The following is a 22,202-nucleotide window of genomic DNA, read 5'->3' as shown; positions in this document are numbered from 1 at the left end:
ATATTGCACGCCCTCTCGCAACTTGTCGTGCGAGACATAGATTACGCAGACTGCTGTGTACCGGTACACGTCGTTCCAGCTCGCTCTGCCGATGGTTATTGCATTCAGCCTTTATTACAGGGCCCAATTTGCCGCAGCATCCCCGAATGCTGCACCCGTGTTAGTGGTTGCCGCAAATTGTGAAAGCACCAAGCTTGGGTGTGAAACCCAATATTGAGTACAGGTTGCATTTCCCACATCGGTTTCATATTAAATTTTAATATGAAAGCATTTCCCACATCGGTTTCATTTTAAATTTTAATATGAAACCGATGTGGGAAATGCAACCTGTGCAAAAATAGTCAGTTCAACCCAACATAGTCACAAGTTGGAAATGAAGACTGCGGTAGGTGCAGCGCGCTACACTGTAGTTGTCGAGTAATAATACCACAGTACTCAAGTGCGATCCTTGACGGCTGTAGCACTCAGAGACGATAGTGATAAGTAGTAGGACCAGTGGCACGAAGGGAGTATATTGTAAAGACGCTACCTTGTGGCGCACGACATTCACCGCTCTCTTCTGTTGACTCGTGGCCGATACGACTGGTGTCTTCCCGCGAACAACCCCTGAAAATTCTACTTGTTGCCGGCTCGACGCAAGAAATATTGATCGACAGATGTGGTAATATGGTGCGCTAACAAAGCACACCCGAACCTAACTGCTCCAACGAACGCCTCGTCGCGCAACGCCACCCATTAAAATCGAGTAACATTCGATACGAGTGTCACGTCGTTGGTGGTAATACTACCCTGTTTTTTGTGCACCTTTCAGCTCGTGCAATGGCATGAGCCAACTTGGCACTGGTTAAGGTTCGACCAGACTTGGTGCTCAAAACGGTTGGTTCACCCACATCCGCTCTCAAAAGAGCCAACGTTCAGCAAAGGCTTGATGTGCACGGTACCCAACTTTTGTCTGATTCAAGACGATGCTCTGTCTGTGTACCAACCCGGCGACAACGAGCACTGCAAGGATGACGGTGGACTTGCTTGCTATAATGGCCCGAAGATATTCACCACCTCGCGCGAAGTGCACGAGTGAGCACAGCGTGGGGCCGAGGAACAATAGGCAGCAGATGATTACGTCTTTTGACACGTGGTTCCACGCAGTAGACGCCATCATGTCCAGCAACACGCGCACGTGATCACCATTGTCAATTCAAGGTCCAGGTGGACGTGGACCATGATGGTAGCTGCGTCGACAGGCCGAACACTCCAGTCTTCGCTGTCTTCGTAGCACTACGGCCACTTCGCATTGTCATTCGCTAGCGTCAACGTCCAGGAGGCTTCTGATGTCAAGTAATCATTCGCGCCCAGCGACGGCACCGCCTCCGGACTCAAATGCGGGGCGTGGGACGCCGCCATCTGCGCTGCGTGTCCTTTCTACGCCAACGAAGGTGCACTGCTATGTAAGTGCCATCGGCTTCATTTTCACACCAGACCGTTCCATGACGAAGGCGCTTGAGAAGGAATCGACGATGGTCCTCCGCGCGTGGATGTTCTCGGACGCACACTTTTTGCACCCGTATCCGACGCCCAGCGAACGCGAGGCACTTGCCCGAGCCGCGCAGCTCACGCCGTCGCAGGTCAAAAACTGGTTCATTAACGCCCGCAAACGCCTGTGGCAGCCGCTGCTGACCAAGTTCAACGTCGCGGCGTCCCCGCAGAGCGGCGCGACCCGCGTGGATCCCGCAACATGGCGGTCTTTGCAGCCTCTCTTAAGACGCCTCCGTATGCCAGCGCCCGTCTTGACGTCTGCGCCGCAGTGGAGTTCGCCAGATGAAGCTGCGTTCGTACACGCAGTCGCTCAAGCGTTTGTCGATGGCGCGCTTCAGTATCCGCGTGGGACACCGCTTCTCTCGGTGCTCTACACGGAGCTCCCGACGCACAGCCACTGCGCGATTAGCCCCTACGTCCGTGCGACGGGCATGGAGGCTGCGACGTATGTGCCGAGCGTGACGAACGCAGCGACTATTGCAAGCACCCGCGCACACCTGCAGGCGCTGCGCGCCAAAATGCCCGGCCTCAACGACAATGAAGTGGGCTGGGACGTCATTCTTGCCGTCATGGGCAAGATCTCCATGAAAGAGCTTGATGCGCTCCTCGAGGAGCTTGCTGACGGTAGCGACGACGACGACTCGCGCAGCCGGTATTCCCCCTCAGAGTACTGCAGCTAAGTTCACTCGTCGACGCCAGGGAATCCAGGTTATTTATCGTTCCAGAAGCGCGTGGTAATACATGAAGAGCCAGCAGAAGGTTTGCTTTGACACGGATAGGTCACGCATTGTGTGACTCACCTCTGCACTGCGATGCAGTCTGTTGATTATTGACGGTGCGTTCTCAGATGCAGCGCGAAGTGCAATCGAGACGCAGGCAAAACGACGTTCGAACGACTTGGCTTGGTCGTGCGTTGCCGTAGAGAAACTTGCCTGCACTGTGTCTACCGTCGCACCGAGAGTTGGACGAGCATCGTTTGTCAGCAGAGTGTTACGGACCTTCGTGTTGCGCCACCAGGGTGTGAGGAGCCTGTTTTTACATCTACAAGGCGACCGCGACGAGCACACCGACGGAGAAGTCGATTACGGACCTTCGTGTTGCACCACCAGGGTGTGAGGAGCCTGCAGTGCAACGACCGCTCGACAGTGAAGAGCAGGAGAGCAGCGCGAGTAACTCGTTCGTGCACCATGCTGGGTGGCGTGAAATTGCGTGGAACGAGACAATCCGTCGCAACTGCGTCGTCAAATGAGGCGATTGCTTGTGTCTAGAGTCATATCAGCAAACGACGGACCGGCTGGGCGCCGATAACAGCGCTACTGCCGTTTGTTTGGCCTGTATCCAAGTGTGGTTGCGAAAACATATTTCGTTCGGTCGCACAAACCTCGGGTTCTGATGCGACAACACCGGGCTTTTGCGTCGTGTGAATACTACTGTAGTAATCGTCCACGAAGGAACCTAGCACGTCGGCGTCGTCAGACACGAGCTATCAGTCCCAGTGCGAGCTACTGAGGAAGCAATGTCAATTTCAAGCGCATTTGAATGTTCCCAAAACCTCACTCCTGCCAATCAAGCCCAAGCGAGTCACAGCAGGACCACAGAACCGCGGCTTTGTGGCTGGATGGGCAACCTGATTCGTGAATGGATAGGCAGGTTGCGACGCCAAGGCGCAAGCTAGGGGCACTGACTGAGTCGAAAAGATATTGCATTGCGCGGCCACGACAGACTCAAAGTCAGCCGCCTCGGCAAAGCAATCATTTCAAGTCTTGACTGGACAATGCGTTCTGTTCAAGCGCTTACGGAGATCATCGAGTACTTTGCAGTGGTATGGTTGTCAACTAAAAGAGGAGTGGGGGCGCATCGACGTCGTTCGTCGCAGCGCTTAGAGATCGAGACGACTGGGCGTGGATTTTCCGAGCCACAGCCTCCTCCGCAGCTTCGGGGCGCGCTACGAGACCTCGAATCTGGACGGCCGACCGCAACAATTGGGCTTGGAGTGACTTCGGTGCCGGCGCGTTTGGCTCTTCGTCGTGGTCGCAACTAGCTTGTTCGCGGTGCGCCTTTGCGCGCAGTGCTCGCTGCACACTGCGCGGGTCGACTTTCTCGACAGTTAACTGCAGCGCGCCCGTTGTCTTAGACCGCAGCGCTGAGCCTTGGTCGCACTTGACCTGCCGCCTCATGGTTATTCCTTAAGTGACGACGAAGTCGCTCACCTCCTCGGGGAATCGGAGGCGTAGAAGCTTGTTTTTGATCGTGATCGAAACGTGCATCGGGTGCACATCGACGTGTATGAGGGATGAATCCAGGTACTTGGGCACGAAGACCTCGAGTACAACGTAGCCGGGCTTTGTCTCGTCGTCAAGGTGGAATTTCCACTACGGATGACGGTGCAGCACACGGATCCAACGACGCAACGTACCTTGCCTTCGTTGCACTGGCGGATGACACCATTTTGATCGAGCCGCCGCGTCTTCTCAAGGGCCGCCGTATGCTCAGCCTCAGGGTCTCGGTCGCGCGGCTGGTTTGCGCGCTTCCGGGTTTCTTCTTCTTCCTTTTGCTCGGCCAGTTCCATGTACATACCTAAGACACAAGCAAAGGCGTCGCCTCGCTAACCAAACGCAAGCGTACTGCGGCGCGTCTCGGGCGTGTAAGGAACCTTCTCGTCGTGCTCGATGTGCGTGACTTGATTCGAGGAGATATCCGTGAAGCCACCGCTCACGACCTCGATAACGTCCATCTCGGCAAGGGTCCGAGCCTTCTTGGCTGCTACGAGATGAGCCAGCTCGGCCTACAATGTACTTGCTAAGCATACTGTTTATAGTGAGAAGTAATCGTACGCGTAGCGTGGGTAGCTGCTGCAAGGCCTTGATACGGTCACTCTTTGTGATTTCCTTGCCGTCGAGCATCTGCAGGCGTGGCAGCGATGCAGTAATGTAGGCGGCAAAGCCCGGCCAGTCGGACTGCGCTGGGTTTCCGAGCATGTACAGTTCGCGGAGATGCTCGAGCGGTTTGAGATGGTTCTATACGTCGCTTGTAGTTCATAATCACATGTTGATCGCGACCGTACGATGCTCTCGGCCAGCGCGTCGACATCGATGAAGTTGACGGTCAAGTCGAGCTTCTCGAGAAACTCGCAGTTACTATGCCACATCGCGATTACGCCTGAAATCAGCGGCGGCGTACCGCAGACCTTCGATGCGCTTGACGTTGTTGAGCGCGAGGTTGAGGTAGCGCAGGTCCTTCATGTGCGAAAGGTCTTCGATCCGCTCGATGATGTTGTTCTGGAGGTACAGGATGCGCAGCTTCTTGCAGAGCGTGCCAATGACCTCGATCTTCTCGATCTCTTCTTGGTGCAACGAGATCTCTTCAAGCGTCGCGACAACGCCCTCATTGTGCTCGGCGCGCTTCCGAAGGAGCTCGAGCGTGATGCGGGGCATGACGGCGACTGCCCACCCACCGGAAAGCGTATCTTCCGGATAACGTCTTTCTTGGGTTCGAAAAAAGGCCAACGGAAAATTTCGAAGCTCTGCGACGCGGTGTCGCGACCGACCGACGCCCGGTGAGCGACGACAGCCGCGCTTTGTTGCGACGCGGGAGGGTAGCGCTAATAGTGGTGGCCGCTTCCGTCGTTCGCTGCGGGTATGTCCTGGTCGGGCGGCATGCGTTGGGCGCCCCGCCCTTAGCCATGAACTTCAAGGTGAGACGGATCGAAGAGCCAGAGCCGAATGATTGCGTCGTCTTATCGGCGGCGCTGGCGCAAGACCTGCGGTGGTCGACCATGGACGCAAAGAGGAGGAGGATGTACTAAATAACGACTAATCGATCGAGAATGACGACTACGGCGGCCTCGGACGAGGATGAGATACACGATGTATTGAGGAGGACGTGGTTGGTAGATGATGGTGGTGATGTTCATGACAGCGTCTGCGTTGCAGTCATACCGAAATAAGCCCGAGCTTTTTCTGTGTCGGGTATTTCTTGTCGCAGTGGTCGCAAATGAAGAGCGCTGTCGTGCAAGTGTACTTGGAGCAAACGCAGCAGAGAATCTCGACGGCCGCGGGCGCTTTCTTCACGGGGCGGCTCTTTCGTGTCGTCGTAATCTCGCCGTCCTTGTGCACGGGCGACGGCTTGCGCTTCAAGCCCGTGTCATCGGTTGCGTGGGAATCGCTGTCGGCCGGCGATTTGGCCGGCGCAGTCTTTCGAAGAAGGAATGCGAGCTGCTGCCGCTCGGTCATGAGGCTCGGGTTGAGCACGATCGCATCGGCGCCAGCAGCCGGGCGCATGTCGTATGTGTGGGGCTTGGCGCGCGGGCTCACCTTTGATTCGCTGCGCGCGTCTTCATGGGATCGAGATCGCTTCGTACCGCGCGTGGTCATCATTTTCGTCGTCGTCACCTCGGGCGTCGGGCTGGAATGGGACATGGACTCGCTGGGCCGGGCCTTGTCCGTCGGGTTCCTGCGTTGCGAAAAGCAGCAATAAATACGTCTCTTGATTCGGTGTTTCCATGAATTTTATTCGGCCTTTGATTGGTTCATATCCGGCCGGAAAAAGGTTGGATCTTAGAGGCGGATTTCCACCAATAAGCGCAGCCAACAATTAACTTTTGGCCAATCGTTTGGAGCGGAAACCGGAAGATCAAGTGTCGAGCGTGTGCGACATGTCTTGGCGAGCAAGGCCACTGAATCAGTCCGAATCCGAGTTGATGGTGCTGTCGGCTCCGTCACCCGGATGCTGTGACGATCATCGGCGAGTCCATGGTCGTCGCCACTCCTTCCGCGCACGATGGTTCGTCGCCGCCGACGCCATGATTCCACTGTAGCGTCAGTTGCGAGATTCACAGAAACGTGGATTTGCATGGAGCCAGCCGCGTTCTTCGATCGCAACTACGAGCGCCGCATAGATGGTACGCATCCATAGCATTAGCAGCACCGGCATGTATATTGAAGAAGGAAGGAATGCAGTGTCGACGTTAGCGCAATCGTCGGCTGCCAACTCAAATGAGCACGTAGTCGTCTTCATCGCTCAGGTCATTGTCGCCACCTGTGGACTCGCCCGAGACGGAATGCAACTCGACATCGTTCGTGTAGTCAGGCTTGGCATCCGCCACTGTGATAGGACACGTCTTGCCACGGGCCATGGCGGCGAGCCGGCGGCACAAGTCCACGTAGTCGGCGCGGTCACGGCAGTAGAAGCCGACTGCAAGCGATGGATCAATGTAGTCGACTTCCATGACCAAATGATCTGTCGAGTGCACCGTTCGAGCGTGCGTCTACGAGGTTATGATTCAACAAGAGGGCGTACGAGCGATATACTACCGCAGTCGGGAACGAAGCATCAACTTCTGTCGTCGGGTGCACCGTGTGGGGGTCCAAAATGTGGAATTGATGACCTACGCACCGTTTCTTTCGTCTGCAAAGCGAAGAAGTGTGTACCTCGAGCGCCGACGAAGTAGACCGAGTGGCCGCGCTTTCCGCCAATGATGCCGAGAGACTGCGGCAGCTCAAACACCTCAGTGAGCGCTGCAAACACGTTAGACACAAGATTTGTCGCCATCCGTTTACCTGGGATGTACGTCTCGTTGAGCTTGTCGAGGCCAAGACGCAATGGCACCAGAATGAACACCGACTTGGACCACGCAGCCGATGTGTCAATCGTTGGTGGGTTTAGAAGTGGGTCATAGAGTACGTCGGTGGCCGTCGCAATGACGGGCTGCGCCCATGCCGTCACGCAGAGCTTGTTGATTTCCTCCGTGTAGATAACACCGTCTTGCGGCACGTACATGCACATGTTGCAGTTGTTGCTGTTGATCGGTGCATTCACGAGGTCTCGCAGTACCTGGGCCGCTGTCGTCGGGCCGTACCATTCGCCGGGAAGCATGTCGTACTTCATGCCAACAGCCACCATGTGATGGATCGCGAACGCGCAGTCGGCCGTTGGCGCATCCACAAACGACTGGAGCACGTGCACAACGTCGGGTGCGAGCGGTTGCGTGTCGGACCACATGAAACGAGCCTCGCGATGGCGCGGAAGGTTCCGCAGGAGCGCCTCACAGAGCATCATCTGCGCCGTCCGCAGCATGCAGCCCCAGCCCGCGTCGCTCGTAAACTCGTACGGCACCATCTGCACAAAGTCGCGCCGATACGTGAGCCAGATGATCGACTGGAGGTGGGCGACGAGCGAGGCGGCGGTCGCGTGCGGCACGCCGAGGACGTGCGTGGCCATCGGCGTCAGTGGCGTCGCCGTCTCTGCGAGCGATGTCGCATCAAAGTACCGGATTCCGTGCGCAAACTGACTCATGCGCGCCGTCCACGATTGCCACCAGCGTGTGAGGGAGAGATCGGCGGCTATGGTTGCTGCAAGTAGGGCGAAGCTCGACGATGGGCCGACGGGCTTCTCTCTGTCGATGGGGATTGTTGTGGGCGGGTAACAGCAACTCCCTTACTCCCATCTCGACACACAGGACGGTAGACATAGGGAGAACGTTCTCGGCGAGAATGATGGTCACCGTAACAGCACCAAAGATCCTGCCCCGTGCACGGCCGCATGGAGCAGCGTACATGGCAGCAACGTGACGGACAAGGCTGAGAGGTGTTGCACAATAGAGCCCGTAAGAGGGCGAATTCAAATACAGGCGTCTTCAATGGACCCTAACGTGACGCGAGAATGGTTCATGTAGGAAGTAGTCTCGTCATTGCTCTATGGGCCTATGGTGGGCTTAGTACTGTGGGCGCAATCTGTCGACAAGTGAATCCATGGGCACTAGACGTTACGAGTTCGGACGCACTGATATTGTCGAAGCTACGAGATGTGTGTGATGTCGAGGAGCGGGATGCGACGGGCCTTCTTGAGCCGAGGTCGAGACGTGTCATGGAGCCAGTCATGCATCGACGCTGGAGCAATGTTCTCCTTGTTGTCATCGTCAATGGGAGTATATTCGTGGCTCTTCTTCAGTGTCCATTGCTGCCATATTTCTTCCATGGCGATGACGCTGGATGAGGCAGGACAAGGAGACGCTTCAGCACGCTCGTCCACAGAGCCGGGTCTATCTTCCTCCATAGTGTCGGCATCTTCCTGCAGTCCGAGCATTGTCGTCGCGCGAGGCTCTTTCCATCGTCGCTGGGCCGCCATGTCGACTGTACAGCGCGGCAAATTTCAACTGGGATGCCCAAAATATCTTTTTGGGGTGTTCGCGGCCTTGGATTGGCCACAGTCATTCACCTTTCGACCAATGAGCCATCCAAGGATCGCAGTCTCAGCGGTCCATCACGCGCTGCGAGCTCGCTATGCATGACCGTCGCGGGATGGCTCTGGCTGCGATCGCGGATGCTTACAGTTTTTGGTGCTATCTTGTGGTGTTGAAGATAACTGATATCGAGCATCCGCTTCGACAAATGCGTATAATCTCTTGTCCCATTTTGCAACCACCACGTTCACGCGAACTAGGAAATAGTATACTAGTACGCAATGCAGGCGCCGCGAGAGACCGACTAGTACACAGGAGGCGCAGGAACAAACAAGCTCAAAGTGAAGGGGTTCATGGACGACGTGGTCTGGATGTTCTAATGGTCTTACAATCCGATCACTTTAGACTTGATTTATATATACTTCATCTCCCGCCGAATCCAACAATTATAATATCACTGTTCTTGTATGCCGTCGTCGCCACGTAAAATTTAATGCAAATGACGGGTCTCACCATTTCCGATTGTAGTGACTGAAACCAGCATGGGCAAGAAGAGTGCGAACCGCCGGCGCAGCAGCAGTGGCAGCGAGGAGACGGCCTTGGCGCTGACGCAGTTCCCGGATGAGCCCATCGCGCTTCTCCACTTTGATGAGAAGGAAGATCGGCTCCAGGTCAACGAGCAGGCCATGGAGATCCTGCAAAAGATTGAGGGCAAAATCTCGGTCGTCGCCATGGCCGGGCTCTACCGCACGGGCAAGTCGTCGATGCTCAACTGGCTGCTTGGCAACCAGAGCGGCTTTCGCGTTGGCCCGACTGTCGAGCGCTGCACGCGTGGCATCTGGCTCTGGGGCCGGCCGCAGAAGCACATCTTGCCCAACGGCGAGCCCTGCTACGTGCTCATGCTTGACACGGAAGGTCTCGGCGGCTTGGAAGCGTCGGCGCAGTACGATGTCCGCATCTTCTCGCTCGCGACCCTTCTCTGTTCGAAGCTCATCTACAACAGGTTCGTGCCCGTCTATCTCATGAGCATAGCCTCACGCGATGTCGACTGTAGCCAAGGTAGCGTCGATGAGAAGGCTGTGAACGGGCTTTCGTTCATTGCCAACATGACCAAGCACATTCGCATCCGCGCGGACGCATCTGGCGACGTAAAATGGCTTCGTTTCACCGGACAATTAGGCTTATGGTGCTCGGTGCATAGGACGCCGACGCTGCGGGCGAGGAGTTTTCCAATTTTTTCCCGTCGTTTACGTGGGTCGTGCGCGACTTTACGCTCGAACTCGTGGACGAAGACGGCGACCCGATCACGCCCAACGAGTACCTGGAGCGTGCGCTGGCGCCGCAGCCGGGCTTGACGCAAGCCGTCATGGAGCGCAACCGCGTGCGTCACATGATGACGTCGTTCTTCAAGGACCGCGAGTGCCATACAATGGTGCGACCGGTGTACGACGAGAACCAGCTGCAGCAGGTTGACAAGATCCCGATCACGGACCTGCGCCCTGAGTTCCAGGAGCAGCTCGCCAAGGTCAAGGCCTCGATCTTCAACAATCTCTCTCCCAAGATGCTCAACAACAAGCCGCTCAACGGCTCCATGTTTGCGGGGCTTCTCGTCGCGTACGTAGACGCAATCAACAACGGGAGTGTGCCCACGATCTCGTCGGCGTGGGATGGCGTCACGGCCACCGAGTGCAAGAAGGCCATGAAGGCCGCGACTGAGGCCTTCCGCGTGAGCTTGAGCCTCCTCGAGATGCCGCTGGACCCGGACGACCTCTCCAAGGCACTCAAGGACGCCGAAGCGAGCGCTGTCTCGCAGTACCGTCGGCAAGCGATGGGCGACGCAACGACCAAGTTTGAGGCCGAGCTCATGGAAAAGATCGAGGAGGAGAAGGCCAACGTGCGCAAGCAGAACCGCGCGGTCTCCAAGGACACATGCGACCGGCTGCTTCAGACGCTCTTCTCAGAGCTCATCCAGCCGCGTTTCTCGGACGAGAAAAACTCGTACGAGGACATGCAAGACTTTGCGCGCGAGTGGGTCAAGTTCCGCGAGCGCTACCTTGAGCAGGCCAAGGGCGGCGCCAAGCTCGACTGCCTCCTCGCGTTCTCCGAGACCAAGCACGCGGACGCGATGCGCCTCCTTCTTTCGCGCCAGGAAGACAAATTTGAGAAGAAGATCCGGTCCCTCGAGGCGGAAGCCGCGGCCGTCAAGGAAACGCTTGGTGCCATCGGCGGTCGTGAGCAAGTGTACAAGCAGCAGATCGAAGCGCTGCAGCACGAGACGTCCGAGGTCATGTCGGAACGCGCCAAGTACACGGCTGAGGTCGAAGCCCAGCAGCAGACGATCTCGCAGCTCAAGGCCAAGCTTGCGCAGGAAGCCAAGGGGAAGCACGAAATTGACGTCGAGAAGGAGCAGATTGCGCTCCAGCTCGACACGATCCGCGGCCACAAGGACGAGAAGGAGCTCGAGCTCGAAAAGATCCGCAAGGAGTACGAACGCCTCATGAAGGAAAAGGAACGCACTGACTTGGAGCTGAGCATGGCGGCTGGCGAGGTTGAGCAGCTCAAGCACGGCCAAAAGTGCGGCTGTGCCATCCAGTAAGGAGAAGCGACGAGAAGATGATAGCCAATTATTATGAGTAATTGGATTCGATATATGTGCTCCGTTGACAGCGACTGCAGCCTCATCTTGTTTAAGGCAGATGGGCGAATGAACATGACGTAGATCGCGCTCGACAGTGCTTGCTCGTCCTGTGGTTTGGGCTGTGCAAACTGTTATTAGGTTGGACCCAGCCTGTGCACGCATTTTACTTCGCTCTACCTGGGCCGCGGTGAAGATGCTCTACATGTTATCCAAAGAGGATGCCCCAACGTCGAGTCTCTGACAAGTCGCAGGAACCGTACCCGTCCTTTCAGAATCTAGGTGTTGAACGATGATCATTCGACAGCATCAAGGCATGACCGTAGTGGCAATCGACGACCCGACAATACAATATGCAGCGTAGTCTAGTCGAATCGAATTGCGTATGACGACGTGACCAGGATCAGTGCCAGGCAGGAGACGCGAGAAGCACCAGTGGATTTGGGGCCTTACTCACGGTCTTTTCAAGGTTTCTCTATATACTAGGCTTCATTTCGACTTACGACGACGCCGACGGAGGCACGCGCGAGACAAGCGGCGAGACGTACGGCTTGAGCTTGAAGCCCGTGAGGTCCGGCACTTCGAGCTCGAGCATCTTGGTGAGGTCCATGCGATAGCCGCCGAGCTTGGCGTGGACGCCTTCGTTGCGGCAGCCCTTACCCTTGTAGAACCGACGGTTGGCGCGCTTGGACGTGAGCGGGCGAAGGCCGTGGCTCTTGCCGAACTTGCTAGCGCGCGTCAGGAGACCGTCGAGGAAGGCCATCTTCGAAAAGGCGAATGAGAAACCACGTCGCCCAACCAAACCATCCCGCACAAGTTCGGCCTTCCAAACAAGTACGACCCTCACAAGATGGCTAGGTACGGTCCGACTAAGTGCGCTAGCGGCTGACAGGCAAAGTCATGCGTGGGCTGATCCTGAGATCCCAGAAAGAGCGGAGCTGAATACCCGACGTCCGGCCCAGCGAAGAATAGTGCTATGCTTTCAACGTCGTATGTGGTCTTCTACGCAATCGTGGTAATGTACGGCCTCCTTTGCGCCTTCCTTGGCTACGCTGCGATCCACATCGTGGCTGTCGGCGTCTTTGTCTTCGGCTACCTCGCGCTCGCGACATTCGGCAACCTCGACTTTATCGCAACGATGATGCTTCTCCTCTTTGTGGTCCTTGGCCTCGCCATGGTCCATCGCTATGTCGATGTACGTCATACAAGCATCCTTCTCATCCTCGGCAAGGCTGTGCTCAACATGGCCACGATCGTTCTAGTCGGGACGTGCATCTTGGCGTGTGTCGTAAACCGCTTCGTCGCCTACGTGTTTTTCGCTATGTACATTGGCGTTGACATCTATGTCGGCATCACATACTCGGAGCGCATCCGCACCATTGTCGTCACGTGCTGCCTCGGCGCGTCCATCGTCGTCGGAGCACTTGCGGCGCTGTGGCTCGACGACCAGCCGACCGTCAGCGAGACACCATTGCTGAAGCTTCTCTTGGGCATTTGTATTGCCCTGGTCGGTGGCTTCGTCCAAGTCAAGACAACGGCTGAGCCGCCACCATCCGCCGCGCTGCGTATGTCTCGGATCTCGCTTGCCAACACACACGTCTCCGAAATTCCAACACCGACAGCAGCATCGTCGCAATGGGTCAGTGCTCCGTATTGCGAGCTAACAGTGCCTTCCGCTAGCACGGAAAATGACAGGGCTGCAGGGGCTGAAGACTGCTCTGTGGCACATGTCTAGCTAGCCCACGTTTGTCGTTCGTGATGTTGCATTCAAATATTGCTCGTGTCAGTTTTGGCTATATGCACCTAAAGATGTTGTGCTTTTCGTGTTTCAGGTGCGTATATCAAAACATATATTATTGCTGGGCAAATATTTGCTGCAAATTTCGAGCTGACGGAGGAAGATGAGCGCAGTGAGCATGGTAGAGAGACCGTCGCCGAGGATGACAAGACGCTCACGCACCGGATAGGATACGCTGTTGGCGACGCCCAACCAGATCGGCGTCGCCATCGTGACCCTCGATGGCAGCATCGTAAGCGCTGCTGGCGACTTGGCCGGCGACGAAGGGGTTGACGCGTGCAACGCTGTGCGCCACATGCTCCTCGACGTGGGCAACCTTTCGATCTTGAAGGCTACGGACCCCCAGCGCGAGCTGCTTGAAAGCATCACGATTGCCTTCCCAAGCTACGAGTACTCTGTTTCTCTTGACGAAAGCCACTTGTACATTGTCAAGTCGACGCCCGACGGCATGAACTAAGTATCGTATAATGCGTCTCCTTATTCGAGAGCGAGCTTCTCCTTGAGGAGTTTCTTGTATTCTTCGTCGCGCGTCTGCAACTGGTCCTTGCGCTGCTTCATGCGGAACTCAATCTTCTCTTGCTTGCGCTTCTTCTCTGCGTTCTGGGCCGCAAGCATGTCCATCTTCCGGTGCGAGTTGGTCTTTTCAAGGTCCAGCAGCGCCTTCAGGCGCTTCTCCTCCTCCATGATAACGCGCTTCTCACGTCGCAAGGCGTCCAAGTCGGACGTCTCTTGCAGCGCCTACGTATCATTATCTGCTGCCGTTCTTCTTCTCCATCGGTATACCTTGAGAATGATGTCGTTTTTGACCTGCTTGGTCTTCTTCTCAAGCGCGCGAATGCGACGCGCTTCCTCCGCCAAGCGCACGCGGTTTTCCTACCCGTCGTCAGATCTTGACGACACTTCACGTCCACCTCATCGAGCCGCTCGTTGTCCGCGACGAGGTTGACTTTGAACGGCGACTTTGCGAGCTTGGACTGCCACTTTTCGATATTCGCCTGTCGCCGCTTCTCCTTTTGAAGGCGCCGAAGTTTTTCTTCCTCCAGCATCGAGCTCTTGACCTGCGACCGCTCGGCAAACTTTTTCGAGAAAATTTCCGCCGACTCGGCCCGTGACAGCTTCGCAACCGAGTCGTATGAGCTCAGATTCAGCGGCGAGAAGGATCTATGGCGCCCCATAATAGACCACTGAAATGAGTTCTTTGTCTTGCCTTTGGACGTCGTCAATCTCGAGGTCCGAGCCGACGTCGTCATCGCGTCCGATGTCGCCATCTTCATCGGCTTCGTCGTCTGCCACCGTGTGCATCTGGTTGTCTACGAAGAAGAAACAGCGTCAACACCGTCGCAGAAGCGATGGATGCGGTACCGTAGTCGTCCTTGTCCATGGCTAAAACCTTGTTTTGCACTCGGCACCATCGAGGTAACTGCACCCGTTTCACCGGATACACTCAACCACCCGAACACGAAACCTCCGTGCTGCAGGCCTCGCTATGGCGAGCCAGCTAATCATACTCGAGCGCATCGAGAGGGCTCTACCGAGTTGGTTGTATGGAAAGAATGCGGGTGTAATGGTGGAATCAGCGACCCGCGCGACGCTATTCAGTGTCAGCCAACACCCTAACAGTGCATCACCTAATCAACACTGCAAAGGTGATTAGAGTCATTAGGGGTTGTTGTTTATTTCTTGGTTTAGTCACGAGAGCTTTGAGATGCGCCGTATGCAGTTGTTGCCAGTATCGGCTACATACAAGTTGAAGGCGCTGTTGCCGAGCACTTGCCAGCTAAGCGTTCCATTAATGACGAGGCCGAGCGGTGCGTTGAGCAAGCTAGTCGTCAAGGTGCCGCTCGAGTCGCGAAGGCCCGAGACGCCGGGCGTCCCTGCGAGTGTCGACGTGGTAGACGAGACGCTGTCCACTTTGCGCACGACGTGGTTCCCAGTGTCGCTGACGTAGACGTGGCCGTACACGTCGACCGTGACACCGCCTGGCGAGTTCCAGCGCGACGACAAGCGCGGGCCGTCAACGTAGCCTCCATTACCGCAGCTGCCGGCATACGTCTCGAGGACATAGTTTGCGAGGGCGACGCGTCGAATGCAGTGGGCGCCCGTGTCGGCAATGTATAAATAAGAGCCCGTGCTATCAGCGGCGAGATTCGTAGCGGTCGTAGAGAGTCCCGCGACAACGGCCATGACTGTCGTCTTGTTAACGCTTTTGATGTAGCCGCTGTCGAGGGCAAATAGAACACCAGCGCACATGGTCAAGCCACGTGGTTGCAAAAGCCCGCTGGTCGTGTTGGTCAGGACGGCATAAGTGGTTGAAGTTGTGGCATTCCAAGGGCGCTGTACAATCTGGGGCTGAGTCAAGTCGGACACGTAGAGGTTACCACTGGCGTCCGATGTGACGCCACTGAAATGCGACGTGCTGTTTTCGAGAAGCGAGCTCTGGGACGAGTAGATGGTCGTTTGGTTGAGGGCAACCCAAGGAGATGCCTGAAGGCTGCCGAGTGCGACGCCAGTGATGTTGGCTTGAGCGTACAGGCTGGCAAACTCGGTCGAGATGGCGTACGTTGGTGTAGACGGGGTGGGTGTTGGGGTCGCTGGCGCCGGCGTGAAGTCCCATCCCTTTGTACCGCTGCCCCCGTAGCCTGGCGCTGTTGTTGGTGAGGGCGGTGCTGGTGTCGGGGACGACGACGACGACTTGTTCATGAGATTGCTCACGACAGATGGGACAACTGTGATGACGACAAAGGCACCAAGAAGCGGTACGAACACGATGGGTGGGATCTTCGTCTTCTTCTTTTCCTCGCATTCGGTAGCGGGGGCGGACGGCGTCTCGTCCGCGCCAAGCACGGGGATATCGCCCCCCTCTGGCGGCGTCTCTGTTGCAACGGGTACATTGGACATCGAGACACAAGACGCGTTCTTCGCCAAGTCCTCTTCCCTGCAAGGCAGCGATGGGGAGCTGGCCATGTAAAACTGGCAGCGACTCTGGTGCGAAGGATTGACAAGTCGAAATAGGACCAATCAACGCCAGGTGACATCTATTTTAGAAAAAGGCGGGAACCTATGCTCGGATGCGTCGTATTAATGGATTTTCCAGCGTGCGAAAGTAACTCCGTGCAGACTGGTGTTGAAGAAGATTTGATATCAAAGAAAGATGAAGAAGAACTATTGTCGCTCTCGGTGCACTTGGCGCAGGCGCTGGTTGTTGTAGTCAACGACAAAGATGTCGAGGGCATTCGGGAACGGTGCGTAGACTATGAGCCCCGCTGGCGAGTGGAGTCTGGCGGTATACTGACTGCCGTCGCGGAATCCGTACACGCCGCCCTGGCCGATAATAGTTGTCACGAGACTCGACGTGATCTTTCGAAGCGCGTGGTTGCCCGTGTCGCTCACGTAGATGGTATCATCAGCGTCAAGCGCCAGGCCTTGTGGTGAGTTGAAGAGCGTTGATGATGGTGTGCCGTCGATATATCCCCATGTGTCGCAAGTGCCGGCAACGGTGGCCAGGATTAGCGCTGTGCTGTCCAATGCGACCGAGCGGATACAGTGGTTGCCTGTGTCGGCGATGTAAAGTGTCGATCCGAGGCTATCGATGCCGAGCGCCGTCGGCAGTTTGAGGGAACCGTCCAAGGCCAGCGACCACGCTACGCCATCCTCGAGGATTGTAATGCTGTTGTTGAGCGTATTCGCAATGTAGGTCTTGCCGCCACATGGGCATCCAACGCACGGGCAGGCGACAGCACCCCGTGATCCCGAGACGTTTACGTTGTGCAGCGTTGCGTATACGCTCGTGTCTGTGGTGGGTACTGGCGCCAGGCTGTTAAGACGGGACACGACACGATCCGACGTCGGGTCCGCCAGCAGAACAGTATTATTGACGTCCACGGCCAGCGCGAACGGCAGCCCGAGACCCGCATCTTCAGCAAGTGAGATGTTTGTAGACCCATTAGCCGCAAACAGGCCAAAGTCGGTGCCAACAAGAAGAAAGGCGCTCGGCTCGCGCAAAAGACCAGCACTGAGAACCCAGTTGACCGGCGATGCGTCAAAGACCGTCGACACGGTGTATGTGCCGCTGTCGGTCACCATGGACGATGATACTGGAAGCGGGGCATCCAAGAGCAACTGTGGGGGGGCGCCCATGGTGAGCACAATAGTTGACATGAGCCATCGTAGAGCGTTTCGAGAAGCCATCAGCTCAGAGCTAGGAGGTAAAAAGCGTTGTGAGAATCGATGCGTAAGGGCGCAATTGTTCGAACGCTGACCCAACCGAAGCGCGCGGTTGAAACAGTAGGTTGGTATCGTACTTTGACGCAGTAATTTCTGGTTTTGCCTTGCACGGTGCATCCAGGCATTTAAGTCGGTCGTTGGGAGTCCAAAGTAATTATTCCTATCGACGGGAAACGTATCGGAGCTGGGATTCCGCTAGAACAGTGGCGGCAATACGCTCCTGCGGCTGGTGCTACGATTTGAACGCATTTGATGATGCTCACGAGAGCAATCGAAGTTTCTTATTTGCATAATCGATGATATATATGCCCCACGGGACCGATGACTGATCTGAATTCACTGCGGCGAGTGCCAACGGTGTGTTGACCAACGCCCAGTTTGCTTGACCGTCTGCAAAGCCGTAAGCGCCGCCAGCTCCGACAACCGTCGTCGCGGACCCCGAAGACGTGATTTTTCGGATTGCGTGGTTGCCCGTGTCGCTGACGTACACGGTGTTGTTGCCATCGACTGCCAGACCTTGAGGCGTGTTGAAGAGGTTGGCATATCTATCGCCGTCGACATACCCCGAAGTTCCGCACGTGCCGGCAACCGTCTCCAAGATGGCTGGGGCTGTCGCAGTGAGGGATACGCGACGAAAACAATGGTTGCCCGTGTCGGCAATGTAGAGATAGGCGCACTGTTGATCAACGGCCAGAGCCGTGGGACGGTTGAGTGTACCCGTGAACGACAACACCGAGGCCACGTTCGATCCCAGCGAGATGCGAATAAGGCTGTTGTCCAGAGTGTTTGCGACAAACGCCGTCGCGTAAGCAGAGCATGAGGTGCATTGACAAAACGCGACGCCCCGCGGCCCAGAGAAATTAGCGGCAACTATCTTGTACTGATTCGTGTTGGATGTCGAGACGGGCATGTAGTACGACTGCCGGGCCGTGATTTTGCTCGTCAACGGGTCTGCGTACACGATGTTTCCGTTGCGGTCGGCCGCAAGCGTGAGAGGGTAGCCTGGCGAGCCGCTCGTCAGCCATACGTTGGCGCCCGGATTGCCTGTTGCCCACGAAAGGAGGCCGGTTTCGACGCTCATAATGATCTGCGACACTGCCGACGTGATGCCAAGGAGGTACGGGTCACCATTGAGCGACGACGCATTCCAGACTGTGCTCAACGAGTATGACGCGCTGTCTCTCACGAATGACACAGACGATGACGGCGTAAATGGGAAATATGCGTAACTTGATGCTGTCGTTGATAGAGGAGTTGGAGTTGTCATTGGCGAAGTTGACGACGGTGTCCATGACGAGGATGTCGTTGGTGTCGGCGATGAGGTTGACATCGATGGCGGCATTGGAGTCGGTGATAGACTGAAATCCATCCACGTTGTAGGCGTTGGTGTTGGCGTCCAAACCGGCACAGACGACGTGCTAGCGCTCGGTGATGGCGAAGCAGTTGCCGGCGCCCGTGTTGCGTTCGGCGTAGACTCGTTCGTGGCGTCCGCCGTTGTCGAGGACGATAGGACAACAACCAGTACCACGGCAATGACCGCGATTGCAGCCGTACCAGCAACGACAAGAAGACGCCACGGTTTCCAGTGGTTGACGGCTTTGCCCCTCGGCACATCCATGGGAGCGACTGCGTTGGAGCGAAGTGGTGGCGGTGCCTCGGACTCGGCGGATTTTTGGACAAGTACTGCGCTCGCGGCTGCATCAATGATGACGTCGTCTTGTTCGGGAAACAAGTTTGTGTCCGCCAGCATCTCCTTGATCTTGACGACCAACTCGAGCGCAAACTGCTCGAGGGTGGTATCGGATGTTGCGTCCATGTACAGTAAGGTGCCCAACATGAGCTTGAACTCGCCCTTCCAGTTGGCCAAGTTCTTCATACGAGTCTCCATGACGATAGGAACGATACGCGCCGCCGTTTGCGTGTTCCCCGCCATGCCAAACTCTAGCTGGCAATTGTCGTTCTGGTTGGTACCATTGACCTTCTCCATGTAGCGCTGCGTGATAAACACCGCTGCGAGCGCTGAGTGGTCAATGCCGTCGGCCATCATCTTTTTGATGTTGCCTCGCATGCGGTCGGCGTCGAACCACGTGACGATGTCACTAGTGCAGGTCGTTACTAGTACAAGTTCCTGTTTTTGATACGTACTTGGCCTTGAGGACGTTGTTGATGCGAGAGACGCGCTCGTGGTTGTCACGGCCAGCCTCGTCGATGCCCCAGTCGTGTGTGAGAAAAACGTGGTAGAGGTACTTGGGCATATCTCTCGTCGATGCCAACAGACTGAATGGCAACCGTCCATCGAAGCAAAGGCGTTTCGATATCCATGCGTGGCCAACACTATTTCACGAGCGCATTTGATGCGGTCGGCAGCAAGGAATGATGTCGAAAATATTTCATCATTGCTCGGCTGCGTTCTAAACGTGCGTACATACTACCACAGGGAAGACCATTGGGTAGGTGTCGGCGTTGGCGTTGGGATCGGTGTCGGCGTCTCGGTAGTGTCGGTCGAGGACGACGATGACGAGCTGCCCAATGCCGATATGACGACTAGAACCAGCAATATACAGCCGAAACCGAAGAGAGACTTTTTGATGAGACGCAGGCGGTCGCCACCTGACGACAGCCAAGCTGGCGGTGCTGGCTGCGTCACGGCTAGTGTTGAGTGGTAGGTGTTGTTGACGGGTACGACAGCGCTAGCGCCGCTGGGACCCTTTTTTGGTGGTACTGGCAACGTCGCGTGGATAGCGGCGACGATTGGAGTCGTGTTGGGTGGTTCGACATGCACGACATCCATCGTTGGGCTGGCCTTCGTCGCCTCGATCAGTACGTCATCTTGGTTTGGAAAGAGCGTTGTTTTGGCCAGCATTTCCTTGATTTTGGTTGAAAGCTCGTTGGAGAACTGCAGAAGGTTGGCATCGGAAGTTGCGTCCAGATAGAGCAGCGAGCCGAGCGTGAGCTTGAACTCGCATTTCCACTTGGTCTGATCCTTCATGCGAGGCTCCATGACGATCGGAATGAGGCGCGCTGCCGTCTGCGTGTTCCCCGCCATGTTGAACTCGAGCTGGCAATTGTCGTTCTGGTTGGCACCGTTGACCTTCTCCATGTAGCGCTGCGTGATGAAGACGGCGACGAGCGCCGAGTTTTCAATACCGTGGCCCATTTGTTTCTTGATGTTACCACTCATGCGGTCGGCGTCGAACCACGTGACGAGGCCACTACACCGTTGCGTAAGATGTCCGTTCCAACAAAGATGATTTGTACTTGGCTTTGAGAACATCGTTGATTTTGGACACGCGAGCGTGGTTGTCACGACCAGCCTCGTCGGTGCCCCAGTCATGGGTGAGGAAGACGTGGTAAAGGAACTTGGGCATCGGCGATTGAATCTATCTCGCTTGCGATTTTCCTGCAACCGCGGAACTGCGGTGTAACCAATTTGCGGAGAAACTGCAATCAACCGAAGCAATTGGTGTTAGAGGCGACGTCTCTTACATCCAGCTAGCTTCTTGGTCTGCATCGACTTGAGTACCTCTGCAACAGGCCACGACATGCACAACATTGTGCCAAATACTCGGTGGATGATGTACGTTGCCGGGTCGCTGGACAATAATACTTTATTTATGAATCTCATGCGTGGTTCATGCGGTTTGGGAATCGACGTTTGCTGTGTTGTATCCTCTGGTGATAGATAGATTGCTTCCTGTCTGACGCCCTATTAAGCGTTAGTCTGCAACTAACATTAACTAACATTGCAACTCGTGGTCCTCCGTTGAGAACTTTTCCTGACTTCACTGCTAGCGTTGGTAATCACAATCAAGCTATCTAACCATCGACCTACCAGTGCATTGCCAGCCGTCATTTTGGAAAGCTGCGACTCAAATTAGCTCTAGTTTCCGGGGATTCTCGTGTAACACAAGATGGTGCAGCTCACAAGCAAAGTGCTAGTCGTTCTAAATGTAGTTGGTCGAGCGGGTCGCCATCATTGATACAAGCCATGCTAGCTTGCCCGATCTGCAGGCAGATTTATTCGCAGTGAACCCCACTTTTAGATCATTGCCATGCTGCTACTGTCGGTCATCAAGGTCCTTGTCTTGTGTGGAACGGCGGCAATCGCCAGCTCCAAAGGAGGATCGTCTGCCATCGGCAGCTACGCACCTTCGCTCTTACCGCCGCAGACACCACCACCAACGGCGCAAGTCAACAGCACAAGTCCTTCCCCCAAAAAGAAATGCTCGCCGAAGCCATCTGTGCTCACGAACAGAACGACACCCGTGCCGCCGAAACATCGCTGTGTGCCCAAGACACCCACACCCGTGCCGACCAATACGTCGACACACAAAAAGTGCTCTCCAAAGACCCCTGCACCAGCAACTGTGCCGCCGACGCCGACGCCAACGCGAAAGATCTGCTCGACAAAAACGAAGACGCCAACGCCGTGCACCGAGATGCCACGTCCGCCATCGCACGTAGGCGCGACCCCAACAACGACCACAGCGACGACTTCGGTGTCCGAGACAACGCAACCGACGACGCCGGACGCGACGATCCCATCCACGAAGCGACCGAAGTGCACTAAGAAGACACCGGCGCCAGAGCCGACGCACACGGAGGAAGTGCCCCGCCATGGTACATGCGTCGGATTTTGGGCGCACTGCGACCACGGTGAGCGTTGCACACAAGGAGCGACCTGCTTGGATACTGTTTGCCGCCCTGACAAGGTGGGCTACGAGCAGTGTGGTGGTGACGGCTGGCTTGACGACAGTGTCTGCGGCTCAACGATGGGATGGGCGTGCAAGCGCCAGAACGCGTACTTTGCCCAGTGTGTCCCCACTACGGTC

General features: G+C 56.1%; 14 protein-coding genes across 14 annotated transcripts; 5 read left to right on the top strand and 9 right to left on the bottom strand.

The window, feature by feature from the left end:
* Positions 1-1,481: 1,481 nt before the first annotated feature.
* SDRG_15539 (hypothetical protein) lies at positions 1,482-2,367 on the top strand. Its single transcript, XM_008621715.1, has one exon. The coding sequence runs from the start codon at positions 1,485-1,487 to the stop codon at positions 2,211-2,213; it is 729 nt and encodes a 242-aa protein (XP_008619937.1). The 5' UTR covers positions 1,482-1,484; the 3' UTR covers positions 2,214-2,367.
* Positions 2,368-3,368: 1,001 nt separating this feature from the next.
* SDRG_15538 (hypothetical protein) lies at positions 3,369-4,967 on the bottom strand (the record flags this gene model as incomplete). Its single annotated transcript, XM_008621714.1, has 7 exons — positions 3,369-3,698; positions 3,744-3,905; positions 3,950-4,110; positions 4,159-4,318; positions 4,368-4,550; positions 4,598-4,670; positions 4,714-4,967. 7 exons carry the CDS (start codon positions 4,965-4,967, stop codon positions 3,369-3,371), a joined length of 1,323 nt encoding a protein of 440 aa, XP_008619936.1.
* A 498-nt stretch (positions 4,968-5,465) lies between these two features.
* On the bottom strand, positions 5,466-5,909 carry SDRG_15537 (hypothetical protein; the record flags this gene model as incomplete). The annotated part of the gene is made up of 1 exon (XM_008621713.1): positions 5,466-5,909. The coding sequence occupies one exon, from the start codon at positions 5,907-5,909 to the stop codon at positions 5,466-5,468; it is 444 nt and encodes a 147-aa protein (XP_008619935.1).
* A 614-nt stretch (positions 5,910-6,523) lies between these two features.
* On the bottom strand, positions 6,524-7,827 carry SDRG_15536 (hypothetical protein; the record flags this gene model as incomplete). The annotated part of the gene is made up of 4 exons (XM_008621712.1): positions 6,524-6,799; positions 6,846-6,919; positions 6,963-7,049; positions 7,092-7,827. 4 exons carry the CDS (start codon positions 7,825-7,827, stop codon positions 6,524-6,526), a joined length of 1,173 nt encoding a protein of 390 aa, XP_008619934.1.
* A 1,412-nt stretch (positions 7,828-9,239) lies between these two features.
* SDRG_15535 (hypothetical protein) lies at positions 9,240-11,384 on the top strand. The gene is made up of 3 exons (XM_008621711.1): positions 9,240-9,716; positions 9,768-9,861; positions 9,915-11,384. The coding sequence occupies exons 1-3, from the start codon at positions 9,256-9,258 to the stop codon at positions 11,307-11,309; spliced, it is 1,950 nt and encodes a 649-aa protein (XP_008619933.1). The 5' UTR covers positions 9,240-9,255; the 3' UTR covers positions 11,310-11,384.
* Positions 11,385-11,676: 292 nt separating this feature from the next.
* SDRG_15534 (hypothetical protein) lies at positions 11,677-12,126 on the bottom strand. The gene has a single exon (XM_008621710.1). The coding sequence runs from the start codon at positions 12,109-12,111 to the stop codon at positions 11,848-11,850; it is 264 nt and encodes an 87-aa protein (XP_008619932.1). The 5' UTR covers positions 12,112-12,126; the 3' UTR covers positions 11,677-11,847.
* A 198-nt stretch (positions 12,127-12,324) lies between these two features.
* SDRG_15533 (hypothetical protein) lies at positions 12,325-13,058 on the top strand (the record flags this gene model as incomplete). Its single annotated transcript, XM_008621709.1, has 2 exons — positions 12,325-12,998; positions 13,052-13,058. 2 exons carry the CDS (start codon positions 12,325-12,327, stop codon positions 13,056-13,058), a joined length of 681 nt encoding a protein of 226 aa, XP_008619931.1.
* Positions 13,059-13,249: 191 nt separating this feature from the next.
* SDRG_15532 (hypothetical protein) lies at positions 13,250-13,603 on the top strand (the record flags this gene model as incomplete). The annotated part of the gene is made up of 2 exons (XM_008621708.1): positions 13,250-13,267; positions 13,316-13,603. 2 exons carry the CDS (start codon positions 13,250-13,252, stop codon positions 13,601-13,603), a joined length of 306 nt encoding a protein of 101 aa, XP_008619930.1.
* Positions 13,520-14,539, bottom strand: SDRG_15531 (hypothetical protein). Its single transcript, XM_008621707.1, has 5 exons — positions 14,509-14,539; positions 14,354-14,456; positions 14,058-14,307; positions 13,930-14,019; positions 13,520-13,884 (listed from the first exon to the last, which is right to left on the bottom strand). The coding sequence occupies exons 1-5, from the start codon at positions 14,525-14,527 to the stop codon at positions 13,624-13,626; spliced, it is 723 nt and encodes a 240-aa protein (XP_008619929.1). The 5' UTR covers positions 14,528-14,539; the 3' UTR covers positions 13,520-13,623.
* Positions 14,540-14,793: 254 nt separating this feature from the next.
* SDRG_15530 (hypothetical protein) lies at positions 14,794-16,139 on the bottom strand. The gene has a single exon (XM_008621706.1). It carries the CDS (start codon positions 16,108-16,110, stop codon positions 14,836-14,838), a length of 1,275 nt encoding a protein of 424 aa, XP_008619928.1. The 5' UTR covers positions 16,111-16,139; the 3' UTR covers positions 14,794-14,835.
* A 169-nt stretch (positions 16,140-16,308) lies between these two features.
* Positions 16,309-17,283, bottom strand: SDRG_15529 (hypothetical protein; the record flags this gene model as incomplete). The annotated part of the gene is made up of 1 exon (XM_008621705.1): positions 16,309-17,283. The coding sequence occupies one exon, from the start codon at positions 17,281-17,283 to the stop codon at positions 16,309-16,311; it is 975 nt and encodes a 324-aa protein (XP_008619927.1).
* A 947-nt stretch (positions 17,284-18,230) lies between these two features.
* Positions 18,231-19,625, bottom strand: SDRG_15528 (hypothetical protein; the record flags this gene model as incomplete). The annotated part of the gene is made up of 5 exons (XM_008621704.1): positions 18,231-18,240; positions 18,288-18,551; positions 18,601-18,788; positions 18,896-19,469; positions 19,516-19,625. 5 exons carry the CDS (start codon positions 19,623-19,625, stop codon positions 18,231-18,233), a joined length of 1,146 nt encoding a protein of 381 aa, XP_008619926.1.
* Positions 19,626-19,744: 119 nt separating this feature from the next.
* On the bottom strand, positions 19,745-20,738 carry SDRG_15527 (hypothetical protein; the record flags this gene model as incomplete). Its single annotated transcript, XM_008621703.1, has 3 exons — positions 19,745-19,914; positions 19,942-20,582; positions 20,629-20,738. The coding sequence occupies 3 exons, from the start codon at positions 20,736-20,738 to the stop codon at positions 19,799-19,801; spliced, it is 867 nt and encodes a 288-aa protein (XP_008619925.1). The 3' UTR covers positions 19,745-19,798.
* An 854-nt stretch (positions 20,739-21,592) lies between these two features.
* SDRG_15526 (hypothetical protein) lies at positions 21,593-22,004 on the top strand (the record flags this gene model as incomplete). The annotated part of the gene is made up of 1 exon (XM_008621702.1): positions 21,593-22,004. One exon carries the CDS (start codon positions 21,593-21,595, stop codon positions 21,938-21,940), a length of 348 nt encoding a protein of 115 aa, XP_008619924.1. The 3' UTR covers positions 21,941-22,004.
* Positions 22,005-22,202: the final 198 nt, after the last annotated feature.

This window comes from Saprolegnia diclina (genome assembly GCF_000281045.1).
Source record: "Saprolegnia diclina VS20 unplaced genomic scaffold supercont1.95, whole genome shotgun sequence".
Lineage (NCBI taxonomy): Eukaryota > Oomycota > Saprolegniomycetes > Saprolegniales > Saprolegniaceae > Saprolegnia > Saprolegnia diclina.
The sequence above is the reverse complement of the archived record's forward strand: the minus strand, read 5'-3'. Positions and strand labels throughout refer to the sequence as shown.